We start from the raw sequence: 22,398 nt of genomic DNA, 5'->3' as shown, positions 1-22,398 counted from the left end.
TCCTCCCCTTAATAAAACAGAATTTATGCATGAATTTATTTTTTTCAAGTGCACACTTGCAAATGGGGGTCTTACATGGATTAAAACAACAGTATAATCTATTTAAAATAATACAGAGATCCTGAGGGAGGAGTGGTACACACAACAATTAATATGTTAATGTATGGGTAACAAAATTCTGTCCCAAAGAGTATTCTACATAAAGGGATCTAAAAAAATACATTACCAGAATGCTGGAAATATAATTATTTATGGTTTATGTTTTTTAATTTAAGTGGGAAAATAATTGTAGCAACAGCTGCAAATATGAATTTACCTGGGAATGAACCCTATAGAATTCAGACATTAAGATTTTAAAAAGTGTGAAGACTGTATATAATCAGATAATCAGTTCACTAATAGAAGAAAAAAATGTTTTTATTACAGTACTTGTCAATATAGTAATTTTCACCGTCTATTCCTTCTTCATTTTAATTAAGTTCACTTTCACTGCTTTTAGTTCCTAGTCACAGATGGATGGATAGATACAGACAAAACCACACACAGACACACACACACACACACACGTGTACAAATATGTGTGTGAGCACAGACACACAAAGATGCAACACACCCCTCAGAAAAACGGTTCTTGCATCTTATAAGTAAAATGCAATCTTTGAGTGCTTGTAGAAGAATGTTTTGTTCATTGTGATACTTGTTTATTTGCATCAAAGTAACAAAAGTACTTTCTGGATTTGATGCTTGAACTGCTACATATTAGTGCAAAGCAGTGGTGGGTTCCTCCCGATTTGGCCCGGTTCTCCCGAGCCAGTAGCAGTGACGATATGATGTCACCGAACCGGTTCTGCTCCCCCGCCCCCCCCGCCCCCTGCATTATTCTTATCTTTTATTTGGCCTCACCCCCAATCTATTGCTGCCTCCTGAGTCCCAGCTGATGGCTAGAGGGAAAAAAACTGTTTAAACTCTTGCCGTGGGGCTTCAAAGGGCCGCCCTACAGCTGATCAGTGTTAAAAGAAAACAAATGAGTAGACCAGTACCTGCAAAAATACATGAGTAGATCAGTGCCTGCAAAAATACATGAGTAGACCAGTGCCTCCAAGAACAAATGGGTAGACCAGTACAGCTCTGCAAGCAGTTAAAAGCCTGGTAGACCAGTACCTCTGCTAAATCCTAAAGAATTGTCACATGACCATCAAGCCATGCCCACAAAATAAGCCACGCCCACAGAACAGGTAGTAAAAAATTTTAGAACCCACCCCTGGTGCAAAGTATTTGCAAATGGTGCTACACACCGTATGTGAGCAAAGGGGTACAGAAATGGATAATAATAATCTACAAAATTGGAAATCACATTATCACCATTATGACTTCCCTCAATGGCCGTTTTTAATGTTATCTGGAAAAAAAGAAAACAAAACACCATTTTTCATTAAGAGGGAAGGTGTGATGAGTAAGCAGCAGCACCAATTGTTGCTGTGGTCCCGCTAGCCATCCACTTCTATGGACGTTTGTACCTAGGTCTTGTGAAATGTCTTCACTACATTACAGAACATTTTTGTTCAGCTGACTGCTTAATATCAGTGAAAGTCGCTTGGACTTTTTCTTTGATAGCATCCACGTCCATATTCTGGATGTTCTGAAGCTGTCCTAAAAGAGTATCTTTGTCTTCTTCTTCTTCTTGATCCTCTGCTACCATCTTCTGGAGGTCGTCTGGCAAGTCCACGTCATCTCCACCCAACTGAATCTGAGTCTCATCCAATTCACTCTGAGAAAGGAAGCAAAAGAAAAATAAGAATTCATATATATGGATGGGAAGCTTGTTAGCTCCCTTGCTAACTACATTTTTTTTTAAAAAAAAGGTGTTAAAATGCTAAGAGAAGAAAAAAATAAATTCTGTAGGCCAAAATAAGATATATGAGACTGGGGAAACAGTTCTTGAAGGAGCAATTATTTGCAAACTTACTTAGGAATTCTACTATATTTTAATAGTTCTTGTGTCTTAATTAGCATGTGTAGAAGTTAATACCGAATGTGAATTTGTATGGGCACTCTAGACTAGACTAAACTAGACTAGACTAGACTAGACTAGACTAGACTAGAAATAGAGTAGAGTAGAGTAGATAGAGTAGAGTAGAGTAGAGTAGAGTAGAGTGGAGTGGAGTGGAGTGGAGTGGATTGGAGTGGATTGGATTGGATTGGATTGGATTGGAGTGAGTGGAGGGGAAGGGAAGGGAAGGGAAGGGAAGGGAAGGGAAGGGAAGGGAAACAAATGTGATTAGACACACAAGGAATTTGTGTCAGTGCAAATTCAGTGTACATGCAAAACAACAAGCAATAATAATTATAAAAATAAAGGATAACAATCATAATAATGATACCAATAGGGAAAGTAGTGGAACAGATGAGAAGGATAAACATAATATAGCCACACTACATGTGTAATGTATTAGACATGTCATGAATGTAGAACAAACAACATATTAAAACAATAAAAATAATATTAGCAAAGAATGAAAAACCAACAGTGGTCATCAGAAACCAAGCCCAACAAAACAATTCACAGAGACCTTTCAGTGGGCGATCTAACCTCCTGGGCCCCCAAAATCTGGCTGTTCAACACTTTGCAAAAGTCCAGCAGAATAGGGGCCAATCTGATCTGGAAGGGGTATGCTGTTCCAGGTGGGGTTTTACAAGAAAAGTGCATAAAATGCTATGCAAAATTAAATTAAATTATTGGGGTGTTTTAATTTGTCTGGGCCAAAAAATGATTTAATTTGATTTTAACTGGTTTTTTAAATTTTTGTATTTATGTATCTTATTGCTTGGCTGTTCACCGCCCTGAGTCCTTCGGGAGTAGGGCGGTATACAAATCAAATAAAACAAAACAAACAAACAAACAAAACAAAATGTCATAAAAAATAGAATAAACTTCAGGTTTGGGGGGAAAAAGCAGTAGGGCCAGATCAAATTTAAAATGAGAGATTTCAGGACTGCAAAGTCAATGGAGAATAATTTCTTTCTCTCGAGGAGAATAATCCAGATTATATAGTTCATTTCATGCACTACATCAGAACTGCCTAGCCGAAAAGCCTGTTGTGTTTCTTCTTATGATTAGAGGAACACGGATTATTTTAAAACAAAGATTAGTTCTGCCCAGCCATGCATAAAATCTAGGTGAGAACCGGGACAAATATAACTTAATTGCTCATGAAAAGTCTTTGCAAAGAAGGAGAACTCCAGTGTGACATGGCAGCCAATCAAATTTCAGCCTTAAATGAGACTCATTTTGAATCTCTTTTTCTGACATTTCTCTTCCAATCCAGTCTCCTGTAACAGTCCAATATTGTTTCCACTACATCATATCACCAGAGAAAACAATTCCTGGCTGTGGACAGATCAGATTCTATAATAATACAAAATGTGGGAGTGAAAGTGTTTTCTCTTAAATTTACCAAGGTAACGTTCCATTTTATTTAATCCACTTGCTACACCATGTAAAGGGCATTATTTGTTCATAAAAAGATAATAACTCTCTTTCTGTTGATCTCAACATCCTGAGATGGTGGATTTTCTAGATGAATTTTTACTGGCAGCCAAAGAGAATTGGTCTGACACAACCTCTGCGCGCCTTTGCAGTTACTTCAGAGCAGGGGTGAAATCCAGCAGGTTCTGACAGGTTTTGGAGAACCGATAGTGGAAATTTTGAGCAATTCGGAGAACCAATAGTGGAAATTTTGAGTAGTTCGGAGAACCATCAAATATCACTTCTGGCTGGCCCCAGAGTGAGGTGGGAATGGAGATTTTGCAATATCCTTCCCACAGGAGTGGGGGGGGGGAATGGGGATTTTGCAGTATCCTTTCCCTGCCATGCTCACCAAGCCACGCCCACCAAGCCACACCCACAGAACCGATAGTAAAAAAATTTGGATTTCATTACTGCTTCAGAGGAGAAATTGCAGGTAATCCTCGATTTACAACAATTAATTTAGTGACCATTCAAAGTTACAACAGCGCTGAAAAAAGTTACTTATGACCATTCTTCACATGTGCAACTGATGTGCCGTCCCCATGGTCAGGTATTCAAAACTGGCAACTGACTCCTATTTATGGCTGTTGCAATGTTCAAGGGTCATATGATCCCCTTTTGTGACCTTCTGACAAGCAAAGTCAATGGGGAAGGCAGATTCACTTAACAACCATGTCACTAACTTAACAACTGTAGTGATTCCACTGTAGCCACTGTAGCAAGAAAGGTCGTAAAAAAACTTCAGTTAACAAATTTCTCACTTAGCAACAGAAAGTTTGGGCTCCATTGTGGTTGTAAATTGAGGATTACTTGTAGTAATGTCACCAATGTGATTAGATTGTCATCTGCAGCTCTATAACTGTCTGGTTTGGTTCTGCAACCCAACAAGACAGACACAGACTTCAGAGGATAATTAGAACTGCAGAAAAAACAATGGCTACCAACCTGCCTTCCATTGAAGACCTGTATACTGCACGAGTCAAAAAGAGGGCTGTGAAAATATTTACATCTCACATCCTGGACATAAATTGTTTCAACTCCTACCCTCAAAACAACGCTATAGAGCATTGCACACCAGAACAACTAGACACAAGGACATTTTTTTCCCGAACGCCATCACTCTGCTAAACAAATAATTCTCTCAACGCTAGTTACTAAGTCTGCACTACTATTAATCTTCTCATCGTTCCTATCACCCATCTCCTCCCACTTATGATTGTATGACTGTAACCTTGTTGCTATCCTTACGATTTATTGATTGACTGTTTCCTAATATGATTTGATTGCTCATTTGTTCCCTACAACTATCATTAAGTGTTGTACCTTATGATTCTTGACGAATGTATCTTTTATGTACACTGAGAGCGTATGGACCAAGACAAATCCCTTGTGTGTCCAATCACACTTGGCCAAGAAAGAATTCTATTCTATTCTATTCTATATGGGGAGGGGAAAATGTCAAGATTCCAGCTTGGTCCAACTGGATCAGTCAAGAGGATGCCAAGCTTAAAAACCTACATCTTCTCATTAGCTCCTTAGATGATCCATCTTTGGAGAAAAGTCATCTACAGAAATAATGACTGTATGCAAGGATGGGTTCAGCGTGAACCAGTAGTTGTGTCCTATTTAGCTGCGTTTTTTAAGCCACACGCTCATATTTTTGGTGCTGGGGCGAACTGGTTGTTAAATTATTTGAAGCCCACCTTTGATTGCATGTCATTATTTGGAGAGAAGGATAAGTTTGGAGAAGACTCCAAAGCAATCTCATTAACTTCATCAACTGACTGAGACAGTCCGAAGAAAGAAAAGCCAATGCAGTCCTAGGCTGCACCAACAGAGGAATAGTATCAAGATCATGTGAAGTATTAATACTGCTATACACTGTCTTGGTGAGATCACATCTAGAATACTGCATCCAGTTTTGGTCACCACAATATAAAAAAGATGTTGAGACTCTAGAACAGGGGTCCTCAAACTTGGCAGCTTTAAGACTTGTGGACTTCAACTCCCAGAATACTCCAGCCAGCTAATTCTGAGAGTTGAAGTCCACAAGTCTTAAAGCTGCCTAGTTTGAAGACCTCTGCTCTAGAAGAATGCTGAGAAGAGCAACAAAGACGTTTAAAGGGCCGGAGGCTAAAACATATGATGAACAGTAAGGGGCGTGCATAAGAGCACCAGCGTGCCTATCGTCCCTGTCCTAATGTTTCCTCTATTCGTATCTATTTTATGTATTCAGTTCATGCTTATATTTATATATATTATCTAGTATGTTCTTGACAAATAAAATAAAATAAAATAAAATAAAATAAAATAAAATAAAATAAAATAAAATAAAATAAAATAAAATAAAATAAAATAAAATAAAACTGGGTATGTCTAGACCAGGGCCCCTCAAACTTGGCAGCTTTAAGACGTGTGGACTTCAACTCCCAGAATTCTCCAGCCAGCATAGCTGGAGAATTCTGGGAGTTGAAGTCCACACGTCTTAAAGCTGCCAAGTTTGAAGACCTCTGGTCTAGACGAACAAAGAGAAGGACTGGGGTGACAATGTTTGAGGAGCTGTCACAGAAAAGAGGGGGTCAACCTATTCTCTAAATCATTTGAAGGCAGAACAAGCAGCAATGGATGGAAACTAATCAAGGAAAGAACTAACCTAAAACTTTCCCGACAGAACAGTGGAACAACTTGCCTCCAGAAGTTTTGAATGTTGTAAATTTTTAAGAAGAGATGGGACAACCATTTGTCTGAAATAATACAGAGTTTCCTGCTTGAGCAGGAGGTTGGGCTACAAAACCTCCAAGGTCCCCTCCAACTCTTATTCTGGTTCCTACCCTAATGGCTAGAATGGGTTTTATGGGCCTTGTTAGCATTTGCTGGGCACCAAATTTGGAAAAGCAATGTCAAAAGTTATAGCTGCCCTTTTATTTAAAATATATGTAAAGACCAGATGTTCCAAGCTAAGCTGTGTTATAAATTGCGGTTACCTACAGCTGCCTTCCCTAACCTGTTGTCTTACAGTTGTGTTGGACTATACCAAGGGTCAGCAACCTGTGGCTCTGGAGCCACATGTGGGTCTTTCACCCCTCTGCTGTGGCTCCCTGTCACTCAAAATATGCATCACAACCGCCAATGTGCGACACCCGCCAGCACGCGATTTATTCAACCTCCGGTAGGCCAACCATGGATAAATCCAAGAAAATAAAAGTTTCAGAAGAAAAGAGAACGTTTAATTCAACTACATATGCTAGTTTTGTGGCCGCTCAAGAAATAGTCAGGCACAGGAAGGGTTTTGTGGCTCCCGGTGTTTTCTTTTCTGTGGCAAACGGGTCCAAATGCCTCTTTGAGTGTTTAAGGTTACAGACCTCTGGACTATACTTCCCACCAAGTCTACCTGGTTGGAGGGAAGAATTATTTAGAGATCCTTTAAGAAATTGTAAGGAATTTTGGCTATAATGTGATGCTTGAACAATGGGGAAATATGTGGACAAAGGGTTTAAAATTTACATTAAATAATAATCTAAAAGAAAATTTCTACAGAATGATGTATCGTTGATATTTAACACCAGATAAGTTATCCAAGATGTATAAAGGTATGTCAGATGAATGTTGGAAGTGTAAAAGCTTTTTATCATCTATGGTGGACATGTTATAAAGCAAAAAATTTTTGGAGTATGATTCATATTGTAATACAGAAAATTTTGACAATGGAAATAAAAATGAAACCAGAACTTGTCCTTTTGGGCCTAATGGAAAAAGAACTGGAGAAAATATTTGGAACTTTGTTACTATATATGTTGACAGCAGAAGACTATTGTATGCATAAAAATGGAAGGACACTTCGATTCCTACTATGGACGAATGGTTGCCAAAGTTGATGGAATTGGCTGAAATGGCAAAATCGACCACTTTGATTAAAGAAAAGAACATGATGATCTGTCCCCGTCCACACACACACACAAACACAGCCAGCCGAGGGTTAAGAAAGTACTTGGCACGCACACAGGTCGTTATCTCAAACTTGGCAGCAATATAATCACCGTCTGCCAAGAGCTTTTACTGCAACAGATAACATAAATTACATACGCATTGCAAATAGTCCAGCAAAACAATATCCCTTTCGGCAGCTTCAGACGTTGTTCAAGTGACTAGCCAAAGTTCATTTTTGTTCGTCACGGAGTTTTACCAGCCACCACCCTCTCTTATATAGTCTCTGGGGTGTGGTCCAGTGACTCAGTTCTAATCCCTAGCACGCCTCCTTAACTGCTGCAACCGTTTATCACGCCTTCGTTGGCGTGCATCCAGGAATGACGGCTCTCCTTCGCTCTTATCCGAGACACCTGGCTCCTGGCTAATCTCCTCTCCCTCGGCCGGCACCTGAGACAGTGCCAGAGGGGAGGGCCCTGGAGAGGGAGGCCTGGCTGACTCCTCTTCCTCATGTTCGGAGCTTTCTTCCTCCGATGAGATAGGCTCAGAGGGCGGGGCCACAACACATAAGTATTTTTTGTTTCCACATGGAGACCGCTTCTGAACTTTGTGCTCGATGTGAAAAAGAATGAAACTCTGACTTTGGGTTTTGCAGATTAGACTGATAGATCTTTACAGAAATGGAATACAGATTATGGAAATGCAAAAAGTTGTGATTTGATGTTAATGCCTTATTCTCTCTGTAACAGAGAGAGTGGGAAGTCAATGCTTCTTTTTCTTCCCCCCACACCCATCTTTTCATCTTTTCTCCCTTCTCTTCCCTTTCCCTTCCCACCCTCACTGTTCTTTTATTTACTTTTGTATTTTATAATACTCTATAACTCAATAAAAAATGCTTACAGTGGGGGAAAAAAAAGAAGCTGTAAGATTCCACTGAAAGTAGCTGCTATCTGCCTTCGTGTCTTCAAACTGCGGTTTGGAAATACATGCTAGAAAGAAATAGCTTCAAATAATCCTCATTTTATGACCATTTGTTTGAATGGTGGTTTAAAGTTACACTGGCAATGAAAAAGTTATGGCTGTTGCACCACGTTCATTGTCATGTGGATGCAATTCAGGTGCTTGGCAACCAGCTTAGATTTATGTCCATTGCAGCATCTTGTGGTCCAGTGGTGGGTTCCTCCCGGTTCGGCCCGGTTCGGCTGAGCCGGTAGCGGTGACGATATGATGTCACCAAACCGGTTCTGTTTGTTCGGGAGCTGGGCCCTCCCACTCGCCCCCGCGTTATTCTTACCTTTTTTTTTGACCCCACCCCCAATCTATTCGCTGCCTCCCGAGTCCCAGCTGATCGGCTAGAAGGAAAAAAACTGTTTAAACTCTTGCCGAGGGGCTTCAAAGGGCCGCCCTGCAGCTTATCATTGTTAAAAGGCAGTGTGGTGGTAGACCAGTGCGCTTGAAAAACAAATAGGTAGACCGGTGCCTCCAAAAACAAATGAGTAGACCAGTGCCTCCAAAAACAAATGGGTAGACCGATGCCTCCAAAAACAAATGGGTAGACTGGTACAGCTCTTCAAGCAGTTAAAAGCCTGGTAGACAAGTACCTCTGCTAAATCCTAAAGAATTGTCACATGACCATCAAACCACGCCCACAAAATAAGCCACGCCCACAGAACCGGTAGTAAAAAAATTTAGAACCCACCCTGTTGTGGTCACAGGATCCCAATTTGCACCCTTCCCACGTGGCTTCCGGCCAGTAAAAAACAATGGGGGAAACTGGATTCATTTAACAACCGTGGTGACTTGCTTAATGACTGCATTTACAATGGTTGCAGCATCTTGTGGTCATGTGATCATGATTTGCAGTCTTCCCAGCCAGCTTCCAGCAAGCTGGATTTATTCAAAACGGCAGTGACTCGCTTAACAATCACACCTCTTAGCAAGAGAAATTCTGGCCCCAGTTGTGCTCATAAATTGAGGACTATCTGTAGTTAAGGAGTTAGCCAAGCTATCCAGCTCTTGAAGGGCATTGTACAGTGATCATGGCCTCTCCCTCCTTCCCTCCCTCCCTCCTTTCCTTCCTTCCAGCCTCCCTCCCTCCCCCCCCCCCTCATTCTCATTCTCACTTTCTCTGATCTACTTTATAGAGGTCCAGTTATACCTTCTACTACTAATTCTTTTAGTATACAATTTAGGAATGCAATCTCTAGCAATTAAAGCCCTGTGACTAGTTGGGGACAATCATGACTTTGGGACATAATAATCTCATATTTGGCCAGATGCAAAAGCTGCTTCATCTTTAAAGCTGCTGCATCATTATGGAGTAGGCAGATGCCCTACTCTGCAAAAAGATGCAGTTGCTTTAAAGAGCTGCTACATTCCTGCTTCCTGCACATCAAAGCATTTTTAAAAAATCGTTTTTGGAGCAAGCACAGCTCGGTTAGATAGCAGATATTTCCCACCATTCCCAATCAAGGAGGTGGGGGTGGGGAAGCAATTTGATCAACATGGTAAGCTTCACTTAGGAACAAGCTACACGATTCATGGATGAAAACATCTTTCCAATGACAAATCTTTCCTGACAATCCCATTATTAGGATTTAATGGGCTCATTGAGGACATGTTTTGTCATGTAAGACTGCCCTTAATACCCTTAAGCTTTACATCTTGCACTTTTCTATGGCTTCATATTATGGCTTCCTAAGTACCTCTTGAAACATCTGTGCAAAATGTTTAACAGGCATTGTTGTAACCACAGCATGCTGTCTCCGTTTTTATGAGTTAGCAAAATAGACTTCTTATTGTATTCTTCCAGGAAATTCAAGATAGAATTATGGAAACAAATCAGGGGTGAAATCCAGCAGGTTCTGACAGGATCTGGAGAACCGGTAGTGGAAAATTTGAGTAGTTCGGAGAACCAGCAAATACCGCCTCTGGCTGGCCCCAGAGTGGGGTGGGAATGGAGATTTTGCAATATCCTTCCCCTGGAATGGGGAGGGAATGGGGATTTTGCAATATCCTTCCCCTGCCACGTCTACCAAGCCACGCCCACCATGCCACACCACGCCCACCAAGCCACACCCACAGAACCGGTAGTAAAAAAATTTGGATTTCACCACTGAAACAAATCCATTTTCTCCCTAGAGTAACTCTGAGAGGCTAGGTGAAGCTGAGGAGTCTAACCTCAGGTATCCCCAGTCCAAGATCTATTCATTACAGGTAGTCCTCAACTTACAACAGATTGTTTAGTGACCGTTTGGAGTTATCACTCTGAAAAAGTGACTTACAACCGTTTTTCACACATTGCAGCAATCCCATGGTCAAGGGATCAAAATTCATTCATTTATGATGGTTACGGTGTCCCAGGGTCACGTGATCCTCTTTTGTGACCTTCTGATTAGCAGAGTCAATGGGGAAGCCAGATTCACTTAACAACCATATGACTAACTTAACCACTGCAGTGATTCACTTAACAACGGTGACAAGAAAAGTCATAAAATGGGGAAAAACTCACTTAACAAATGTCCCGCTTAACAACAGAAATTTTGGGCTCAATTGTGATCATAAGTCGAGGACTATCCTTATTCATTATGCCCCTTTGTATACGCCAGACTGTTTGTGTCTTCCATTTAAATGATTCTCTCCTGATTCCTGCACTATTTATATTAAAGCACTTCAGATTAGTTCCTCTTGGGGAAAAAAAACCCCTTAATTTTCAAAGGCACAGTAAATGGTTTTAGCATGGTGGATGATTCCAATAATATCTGGAGCTCTGAAAAAATCATCTGCCAAATTCCCAAAGAGGGAGAATCTTAATAGTTGTACCAACAACGTATCTGAAGGGCAGAAGATTAGGAAAAGATGGCCCAGGTCAGTTTCTCGCCCCCCACCCCAAACCTTAGCAACTTTAAGATGTGTGGACTTCAATTCCCAGAATCCTCATCCAGCTTGGCTGGCTGAGGATTTCTGGGAATTGGAAGTCCACACATCTTAAAGTTGCCAAATTTAAGAAACACTAAGTCAAGTAAAGATATATTGATCAATAGCTACTCTAACGTTAAGTATCTACATATCAGTGGTGAAATCCAAATTTTTTTACTACTGGTTCTGTGGGCGTGACTTGGAGTGGTGTGGCTTGGTGGGCGTAGCAGCGGAAGGATACTGAAAAATTTCCATTCCCAACTCACTCCAGGGGAAGGATACTGCAAAATCCCCATTCTCTCCCCACTCTGGGGCCAGCCAGAGGTGGTATTCTCCGAACTGCTCAAAATTTCCGCTACCGGTTCTCCGGACCTGCTGGATTTCACCCCTGCTACATAGGTATATCTGTCTCTATACCAAAAAGTTGTGAGAACTTGAACAGCGGGCCTACAAGGACCGACATATTAATGGCATGAATGTCATTAAGAGATCAATAAAAAAAAGAACCCTAAATTACAATAGGGAGTAGTATTTAGACAGGAGTAAGATGAGTAGAGATGGGGAGGGAAGAGGCTACCTTGTTTCTCGGACTGTAGATGGGCTTCCTTATAGCTGCCCTTTTACACATGGTCTACAATCTTCTTGGTGTCTTTTCTCACAATGCAGTTCAATGTTTGTCTAATCAGGAGTAACTTCAGTGGCAATTGCTCTCGGATAATAGTGTAACATTTCTCCATTTGCAAATTTTATTTCTGTTACCTTCGAAATGGAAAAGCAATGTAAAAAGCGAACATTGCAAGAAACACTTTTAAAAAGACCGAACCAATTATTGTTCAAGTCAAACTGATTAAGCAGATAAAAGAAGGTCAACAGAGGAGGCAACCAGTACCCTGTTTCCCCCAAAATAAGACATCCCCTGATAATAAACCCAATTCAGGGGTGGGTTCTAAAATTTGTTACTACCGGTTCTGTGGGCATGGCTTATTTTGTGGGCGTGGCTTGGTGGGGGGTAATGTGATTGGGTGGCCATGGCCAACTTTTTTTTTTTTAACTTTTAAAAGCATTTTTTCTACAACCTTAAGAGGTTGCAGAAAAAAATGTTTTTAAAAGCCTCTGATGATCAGGCAACTCAGCTAGGATCGCCAGAGGCTTTTAAAGGCATTTTTTTTTTCTATAACCTCTTCGGCCAAAGAGATTGCAGAAAAAAATGCTTTCAGAAGCCTCTGACGATCCCAGCTGAGCCGCGAAATCATCAGAAGCTTTTTTTTTTTTTACTTTTAAAAGCATTTTTTTGGCCAAAGAGGTTGTAGAAAAAATGCTTTTAAAAGGAAAAAAAAAAGCCTCTGATGAGGTGGGCAGGGTAAGCGAGCGGCAACCGGGCCGGGGACCGGTTAGGGGGCGTGGCCAGCTAATGTTATTACTGGTTCTCCGAACTACTACTAATTTTTACTACCAGTTCTTGCGAACCAGTGCGAACCAGGAGCAAGCCACCACAGGCCCAATTGGGCTTTTGAGAGCATGGCAATAAGGCCAAGCGCTTATCCCAGGGTTCAAAAAAATATAAGACAGGGTCTTATTTTCGGGGAAACATGGTATGTATTTTAAACAGTTGCAGCATCCCAAGATCATGTGATAGTCCATCTGTGATCCCAACTAGTTTCTGACGAGCAAAGTCAATAGGGGAAGCTATATTTGCTTCATGACTGCATGATTCACTTCATTGCAGTGATTCCCTTAACAGCCATGGCAAAAAAAGACATAACATTGGGCACGATTCATTTAACAACTGCCTTGCTTAGTAACCAATATTCTGATCTTAATTTTGGTCCTAAGTTAAGAACTACCTGTGTAAGTCAGGTTCTGACCATAAAGCATGCTTAAGAAGCTTAACCCTGGATGCACAATAAAATAAAACAATTTTTAGAAATTAGGTAGGCTTGCAAAATTTCAGGCAAGAATGCTGAAACTTCCTAAAGTCTCACTGGATTCTTAAGGGATTTTGATGGCCTTGTATGAGATGCTAGCAATTTTGTGGGAAGGCTAGACGATGATCCAAGGGTGCCCAATAACAGAAGCACCAAAAGAGGTTAAAAACACCCTGGGGAGAGAATTGTCACGAGTGTTTCCAGGATTGCTGTGGCTACTTGCCTACTCACAAACAGTATGGTTTCAATCAAGCCATCTTCTGTTTGTAATTACCTGCAAGCCTTCCCCGCCCTATTTAATTGCAGGTTAACTCCCCATATAAGCAAGGACCTTTTCGCTTACTACTCGGGCCTAGACTCCTGGTTTAGGCCTAAATGCAAGCTCCTGCAAGAAGCTTAGTACAACGCCGCAGATGGGAGAAGAATGCAGATAAGGACTCCAGATGCCATTGCAGAGAAACTCCCACGGATGCTTGCCTTTTGCTGTTTTGTAGCACGCAAGCTATCATCGGGACTGCTGTTGCTGGACCTTTTTCCTCCCACAAGCTTCAAGCAATGTTTGCTGTTTGAACTGTTTTTACTTCAGGTGACTTTCAGCTGTGATGTTTGTGCTGCTCCCATTTTGATTGCCTTGATGATGTATCGACGCTGAAGCTGCTTACCTTCATGCTAGCTTTATTCTCTTGTGAACTGTTTTGGTATTGTGGAGAGGAATCTAGGGAGATAGCCTTGCTTCACATACCCAGATAAGACTTTGTTTTTAATGTGCTTTCTTAAAGACATAGTGCTTTTTAAATGTTTTAAAGTAAATTATATTTTTACACAAGACTCCTCTGTCAGAATTATTTCAGTCTCAGTGTGTTTACTCATGAGCTGGTTCACGGTCTGGGGTACCCCTCAACCCCATTTCCTAACAAGAATTAAGAGAAATAACCCTTTTTTTCCCTTCACAAAATTTGGGCTCTCGACAATTGGCATGTATTGACAATGGTTGCAGCTGTGTCCAATCACACTTGCCCAATAAAGAATTCCATTCCATTCCATTCCATTCCATTCCTTTCCATTCTTATTCCCTTACATTGGGGTGGAGTTGGGGCAACTAAATGGAACAGAGTGTTTACTGGCCGGATGCCTTTCCTGTCACCAATGCAGAGCTCACAGTACATACGGTATTTATTTATTGTTCCCAGAGAGAGAAATATCTGCTATTACCTAGGATCGAACTCATAGTCTCCTGATTGTGAGGCGAGAGCTCCTTCTCTAGGCCACTGCACCACTCCTTCCCAGCCACCTTCTAACAATCAAAGTCAATGGGGGAAGCCAGATTCCTTTAATGACCATGTGATTCACTTAATGACTGCAGCAAAAAAAATGTTGCAGAATCAGATGCTAATCACTTAACCACCACCTCCCATAGCAATAAAAGTTCCAATCTGAATTGTGGTTGTAAGTGGAAGATGTGATTCTCTTAAAAACGACAGTGATTCATTTAATAAGTGTTGGCAAGTAAGAATGTCAAATTGGGCAACTTGTTTAACAACCACCTTGTTTAGTAACAGAAATTCTGGTCCTAAATTGTGGTCATAAGTCAAGGTCTACCTGTACATCGTTCTGACTGGCCTTGTGGCTTTATTTCCATTTCTATCTCTATGCCGTGGATTTTTGCAATACAAATAAAATGCCATTTAAAATCTTTCCTGAAAAGATATCTAACCCGAGTCTTGGCTGGCACATTCAGCATGTTACATATCATGTAAAATTTGGGGGTCATTGAGAAAGGACAGAAAAGATAAATTGCAAAGCAGATACATCACTGTTTCTCAAACATGGCGGCTTTAAGTTGTGTGGACTTCAGCTCCTAGAATTGCCCATGCTGGCTAGGGAATTCTGGGAGTTGAAGTCCACACATCTTAAAGTTGCCAATTTGAGAACCACTGAGTCAGGGGGGAAATCCAGCAGGTTCTGACAGGTTCTGGAGAACCAGTAGCGGAAATTTTGAGTAGTTGGGAGAACCGGCAAATACCACCTCTGGCTGGCCCCAGAGTGAGGTGGGAATGGAGATTTTGCAGTATCCTTTCCCTGGAGTGGGGTGGGAATGGAGATTTTGCAGTATCCTTTTCCTGCCACACCCACCAAGCCACACCATGCCCACCAAGCCACGCCCACAGAACCAGAAATAAAAAAATTTGGATTTCATCGCTGCACTGAGTTATATGAATGTTATATGTTCTCAAGATTGTAATAAACAGTATTTTTTGACAGAGGTCTTGCCTTTGGAAGTCTGTATTTCTCTCGCAAGTGAACCCGCAAAACAGCTCGTCCAGCCTTCTTTTGTGCATAAGCTGCGTCTCTTTCCATCCTGAAGGCACAAATGGGAGGTTTTGTAAGAATCAACTGAGCAGGTCCAGCTAAACATCAGGCTGAGGGACACTCTTAAGGAGCATCTGGAAGCAACCACTGGATTCATTCATCTTATTAGAACAGAGGTGTCAAACTCGATTTGAGGGCTGCATCAGGGTTGTGTTTGACCTTAGGGCGCTGGGGTGGGTGTGGCCAGGGTGGGCATGGCCTGCATGATGTCACTTGTGTCAGGGGACGCCTGTGGTGGCCCAAGAGCTCTGCAAGCAAAAACCTGAGCTCCGTTTTCAGCTGTAATGGCCTCCTGCAGTGAAAACAGAGCTCGGGGGCCTTGTGAGCTCTATTTTCTGCTGGTATGGCCTCCTACAACCCTCTGCCAGCAAAAATGGAGCTTGAGGGGACCACGCGCAACCCTCATGAACTCCGTTTTCGGCTGGGACAGCCTCCTGAAACCCTCTGCCAGCGAAAATGGAGCTTGGGCCGGTCCTATTTCCAGGGTGGCACCGTGGGCCAGATCTAAGCATCCTGCAGGCCGAATCTGGCCCCCGGGCCTTGAGTTTGACACCTTTGTATTAGAAGGCTCATCAATAGAAGAACCCTCAAAATCTGGAGGATTATTTATTTGTATTGATTTATATGGCTGCCTGCCTTGTCAATGCGATTTTGAGTGGTTAACAATTAAAATATAATATAAATTATATTTATCTAAATACTTCTCCCAACCAACTGACACAAAGTTCACGTAGTCTCGACTTACAACAGTTCATTTAGTGTCCATTTAAAGTTATGAAATTAAAAATAGAGAAGAAGACTTGTTGTTCCCTCATATGATGGAAAGCAAGTTTTCTTTCCATTGGAATGTCCATTTGACATTGGGTTTAGAATGCTGAGCAGGAGATGTATGGAACTAGCTCCAATATTTATGGCTTTCTCATGTCTTTGAATGAGTTTATGAACTGAAATGAACTATATAATGATAAATCTATGGTTCTGAAAATCAGGCTCATGTTCTCTGGTTTAGTTGCATTTTAACTGAGCCATTAGTTTTATGGCTAAGTAATAGTTACAGCAGGTGCCAGTTTGGTAAGTGGTTAAGGCATCAGACTAGAAACTGGGCAACTGTGATTTCTAGTCTTGCCTTAGACATAAAGCCAGCTGGGTGACCTTGGGCCAGTCACTTTCTCTCAGCCCTGGGAAGGAAGCAATGGCAAACCACTTCGGAAAAACGTTGCCAATATATAAATTTACAGCATTTCAATAGGTATAATTTGAAGGCTCCTTAAACCATCTACCCTTTGTATGTTTTTGAAGGGGATATTTTGATGATCTTGCTATGGGTTGAACACTGACAATGTAGTTGTTACAGGAAACAGGGCTACTAGGGGGTTTACTCCAGGCTGTGAACTTGAGTCATCTTGCAACCTTTTATGGGTCATTTAATGTCTGAATAATTCGCTATGTTGAATTTTGTGACAAAATTGATCTTTTAGAAAAAGTGGGAGGGACGGCTGACTTTATAGCTCCGATTAAGCTCTCTGGGGTGACTTTTATTTTATTTAAAAAAGACATAAGCAAAACATGCTAATCTGAAAAGACGCTACTTGACTCCTTCACCTTCTGACCATTAAAATCAAATACCCATAGTAGAAACAAAGTAACTTCATGAAAGGTATTTTAATGAATCCAGATCTTGAAAGATACAGATTTATTTTGCTCCCCGGACACATTTTTCATTTTCCCATGCAAGAAAGAAAAAACATTCCCTTAAAATTTCCTGTGGATCAAGGCCCATCTTGTGAAGAGGACTACTACTAAATATAACTATGGAGAGTCAAATTCCATAGAACATTAACCTCTCACCTCTAATCATCTTACAGTGTAGCTTTAGCTAAGCATTATGTAATTGATCATTAGTGAAATGATGTCCTAGAGGCTTGAAATTCAATTATTTTTGTAGCTAGAATAGTAGTAGCGATATGCTTTCATTTTATTTCCTATTGTTTTGCTGGTCAAGTGCTAATACTAATATTACAACTAACAGTAGAATACTAATATTGCACATATCCTAAAAAACACTAATTGGTATTTAAAATATTGATTTTGTAGGCAGTTTCCTATGTCATTATATAAACATCAGAGTAAAAATATTTTTTAAGGAAGAGCACAGTACTTTTAGACTTTAAGAGGCATGTCACAGTTGCCATTTAGATTAGATTAGATTAGATTAGATTAGATTAGATTAACAGAGTTGGAAGGGACCTTGTAGGTCATCTAATCCAACCCCCCGCCCAAGCAGGAGACCCTACACCATTTCTGACAAATGGCAGTCCAATCTCTTCTTGGAAGCCTCCAGTGATGAAGCTCCCACAACTTCCGAAGGCAAGCTGTTCCATTGGTTGATTGTTCTCACTGACAGAAAATTTCTCCTTATTTCTAGGTTGAATCTCTCCTTGATCAGTTTCCATCCATTATTCCTTGTCTGACCTTCAAGTGCCTTGGAAAATAGCTTGAGCCCTTCCTCTCTGTGGCAGCCCTTCAAATACTGGAACACTACTATCATATCTTCCCTGGTCCTTCTCTCCACTAGCCTAGCCATGCCCAGTTCCTGTAACCGTTCTTCATATGTTTTAGTCTCCAGTCCCCTAATCATCCTTGTTGCTTTTCTCTGCACTTTTGTTTTAAAATAGAGTAAATCTAACTTTATTGGATTTAACTATCTTACACAAAACAAATTTTAAAATTTCCACCCAATACAGGAAAAGAAAAATTCTGAAAAGTATTTGATTCAGATGAGCACTAAAGAAGCCTATGAAATTCCATTCCTAAACAAGCTTGTAACTGTGTTTACATTTAGGAAATATCGTGGGCGCATTATGTATTCCTCTTTCCCCAACCTAGAAATCTGGAAGAAGGGGAACATTCAAAGGAAAGGGTCCTATTTCTGTGAAGATACTACTATGGAAAATTAGAAATGCTTCTGGAGAATAAGTAGTGGTACAACCTTAATCCACAGGGATTAAAGCATCTACCTCCCTGGATTTCTGGTCTTGTGAATTCAAATAATCTAAATCAGTTTACACACTGAAAACATAGGAAGGGGTACTTACTTCTCCTCTATCACCTGCTTTTGATATTCCTCATATTCTTCCCGGGTCATTCCTGCTGCTGCAGCTGGGTCAGCAGGGGCTGCTTCTTCTGACTTTTCTTCGCCCCCTCCAGAAAGCCCCAGATTTTTCACCTGATTACTCAACATACTTTTCATTAGGAAAGCCATGTTCTCCCCTTTTTCTTTTCACCTTGCCAAGTGGGGTAAAAAACAAAACAAAAAAAAACACGCCACGCCACCAGGAAACCCACAGCCCAAAGGGAAAAAAGAATGAACCAATCAACAAATGAAATTTCAACAGCCCTGAACAGCTCTTCTAGGGCACAGTATTAGGGAAAACTCTATGCCAGAAACAGTTCGTCAACTCTAATCTGGATTAAGGCGGTGTACTCCTTAGCAGGCCAAGGCAGATGGTTCAGATTACCAGGAGGGAGGGGGGCAGAAACATCATTAGATTTTGTATTTACTTTTTGTATTAATTCCTTAAGCTAATTTTTATTCTTTCAAGAGATGTGGAGGGGTGGGTGGGCCAGAGATGGGGGAAAAAGAGAGACGAGAAATTTAGAGATCTAATTTGTTTTTCTTTTGTTCGCATACATTCAGGCATAAAATAAGCCACTAATGGCCCTATTGTTTGAATTCTAATAGCTGGACGAGGTTGATTATGTGAATTTTGTGGAACAGGTCAACAATAAATCAGGTTAGAAAGATCAAAGAGATTTGAATGGTTGTGTAGGTCCTTCTTTTAAATGACAACCAATCCTTTTATTCATGGATATTTTATCCACTGGCATTAAGTCTCTCCAATATATATATTTTTCCCCATATTTTGATATTTTGATTGATTTTAATAAATTTATGCTAGAACAACATTCTATATCTTTCTACAGTTGTGATCTCTAAAGATTTAGCACATTTTAGTGATTTGTTAATGACAGCTATGAATCTCTCTGGAGGTTTGACTGCAATCACTTCCGGGTTATTATTATTCTCCAGGTCAAATCAAGAACATCCTTTATCCCAGAGGTCTTCAGACTTGGCAGCTTTAAGACTTGTGGACTTCAACTCCAGCACAGCTGGCTGGAGAATTCTGGGAGTTGAAGTCCACAACTCTTAAAGCTGCCAAGTTTGAAGACCTCTGCTTTATCCTGTCAAACTCAAATGGCTGTGGTCTTGAGATCTATTGATCCACAAGCTAGCCAATCCTACTTTAACCTACACTGTTAAATGGGTGGGTGTGGTTTATTTAGTCTGGGATCTTGTGCAAATCTTGAAGATTAGATGATCAAAACAACGGTTCATCTTTGGTAATCATGGCATAGCAACAGAGCTAACTCAGATGGGTTCAAGGTAAGGTATCACAGGAGGTGTGAGATAGACTGTTGTATAACCCAATTCTCATACACAGGGATTTTTAATTTGTAATTGGAAATAGAGGAATGAAAGAGACTTCAATCAAACCAAAAGTTAATTGAAAGCAGGTCATGTACAGAACAAATATAGCATCAAGAGAACTGTGTCAGAAAAGATGGTGGCCACTTCTCTTAATTCAAACAGCACCATGGCCCAGATAATAATGTACTATTAAATTGAATGTAAGTTAACAATCTGAATTATTTTTAACGTTGAGTTGGATGAGAAGGAACTCCTATGGGTCACCATTACAACAGGCCACACAGAAGAAGTCACTCTTGGCTGATCCTTTTAATGGACTTCGGTACCGAATTAAAACAAATCCACTCCTCAGCATAACAATTTGCTTATCAGCAGGTCTTTCGTTTGGAAACAAGACTGAAGCAATCTCAGAGCAGCTCTGAGTCTGCCTTAGTGGACTGGATGTTTATGTGCTTAAAACAGGAATCACCTCACAGGTTCTACCAATACATGGTACGTATTCCCACATAGAGCAAAAGTACCCAACTTTTCTGGGCCAAAAAAATTGAGAACGTAACATATGCACACCCGGCACCTCTACCTAATGCTGGAGGGCAGCCAATTACAAAATATCCACTTATTGGATGGCACACTGATAAAATTGTCCCTTGACAATTTTCTAACCCCGGAGAATTTCACTTTTAGGGATACTTTGAGGTAAGGAAGAAGAAGTGGGCATATTTCCAGGCAAAGTATTTGATGTAGCTATTCAGATAGATAGATGATAGATAGATAGATGATAAATAGATAGATAGATAGATAGATAGATAGATAGATAGATAGATAGATAAATTTTTTCTACTAATGCTGGAATCCGGAAGCATTCTCTTCATTAAAGATGAAAGTTGGCACTTTTGCAGCATATAAACTTCCCATTGTTTTTAATGCCCCTCAGCTAGATATATCACATGTCAGCAAAGAAACTTCATATGTAGAAACCCTCAACCTGAAGAAATCAAGTCTTGGTTGGAAAATTTTCAGGATCTTGGTAGATCAACTACCAACTTCTAATTTGTAGGAAGGGGATTAAAAATTAGACAAAGAATAATCTAAAGAATAAGTTAATAGTCTTCCTTTCATCATCAGCACGTGACATTGCGAAAATCACCAAAAGTTTTCCTAAGAATAACTTCAAATAAAATTCAATCAAATCAAATCAAATTTTGATTTATTTCGATGTTTTAATTTGGAAACAACAGAATAAGAGTTGGAAGGGACCTCAGAGGTCTTATAGTCCAACCTTCTGTTGAAGCAGGAGACCCTATTCATTTCAGACAAATAACTGTCCAATCTCTTCTTAAAAAACTCCGGTGTTGGAGCACCCATAACTTCTGGAGGCAATCTGCTGCACTGATTAATTGTAACTAAGGATATTTCTCCTCAGTTCTACGTTAATTTTCTCCTTGATAAGTTTCCATTCATTGCTTCTCGTCCTGCCCCTCAGGTGCTTTGAATGGCTCAACTCCCTCTTCTTTGTGGCAGCCCCTGAAATATTGGAACTCTGCTATCATGGCACCCCTAGTCCTTCTTTTCATGAAACCAGACATACTCAGTTCCTGCAACTGTTCATGTTTTAGCTTCTACTCCCCTAATCATTTTGTTGCTCTTTTCTGCACTCTTTCTAGAGTCTGAACATATTTTCAACATACAAACAGAACAGGACTCTTCAAAAACAAACAAGAATTGGCAATTACGTTTCCAAAGTTTCCATCAAAAACTGCATTTCACCAGCAGATGAATTGTACTTCCAGTTAAAGAGAATTCTGCAATTATTGGCATTTGTGTGTGCACACAGAAACTTTTGGGTTGTCCTGGCTCCTGTTCTGTCCCCCTTCCCCACACAGGCAAACACACAACCAGGCACACCTGCCAAGATTTTATTAAGCAATCAGACTAGAAACCCTTGCAGATAAGAGTTTTGGCAGTAAACTGCGAAATGCCTGCCAAGTCAGTTTTCACTCACAGTAAGCAAGAGAGAGTTTATCCTCAGTCCAGTTCAGTAGCAAAAAGTAATCCACGAAGCAAGAGTTAGCCAAATATGCACAAGCCAGATTTCAGGTAACGTGATATGACTCTCAGGTTTTTAACTTTGACCGTCACAAAGCCTGAATAGCAATCACACCCACTTTTATTCCTTGTGGGGTGTGGCTCAGTGACTCAGCTCAATCTCTGGCCCTCCCATGCCTCTTTCATTGCTGCGCACG

General features: G+C 40.6%; 1 protein-coding gene across 1 annotated transcript; it reads right to left on the bottom strand.

Annotated features, from left to right (window-relative positions):
- Window positions 1-1,540: 1,540 nt before the first annotated feature.
- CPLX4 (complexin 4) lies at window positions 1,541-18,928 on the bottom strand. Its single transcript, XM_070935967.1, has 3 exons — window positions 18,762-18,928; window positions 15,568-15,655; window positions 1,541-1,768 (listed from the first exon to the last, which is right to left on the bottom strand). Exons 1-3 carry the CDS (start codon window positions 18,926-18,928, stop codon window positions 1,541-1,543), a joined length of 483 nt encoding a protein of 160 aa, XP_070792068.1.
- Window positions 18,929-22,398: the final 3,470 nt, after the last annotated feature.

Source organism: Pituophis catenifer, unplaced genomic scaffold (genome assembly GCF_029215685.1).
Source record: "Pituophis catenifer annectens isolate HBS135680 unplaced genomic scaffold, rPitCat1.0.hap2 SCAF_2, whole genome shotgun sequence".
Lineage (NCBI taxonomy): Eukaryota > Metazoa > Chordata > Lepidosauria > Squamata > Colubridae > Pituophis > Pituophis catenifer.
The sequence above is the reverse complement of the archived record's forward strand: the minus strand, read 5'-3'. Positions and strand labels throughout refer to the sequence as shown.

Coding starts and splice junctions, on each gene's coding strand:
- CPLX4 (XM_070935967.1), bottom strand. CDS start 18,928: ATGGCTTTCCTAATGAAAAGTATGTTGAGTAATCAGGTGAAAAATCTG. Junction 15,656..18,761: donor AAGCAGGTGATAGAGGAGAA/GTAAGTACCCCT, acceptor TTGTGCCTTCAG/GATGGAAAGAGACGCAGCTT. Junction 1,769..15,567: donor AGAAATACAGACTTCCAAAG/GCAAGACCTCTG, acceptor TTCCTTTCTCAG/AGTGAATTGGATGAGACTCA.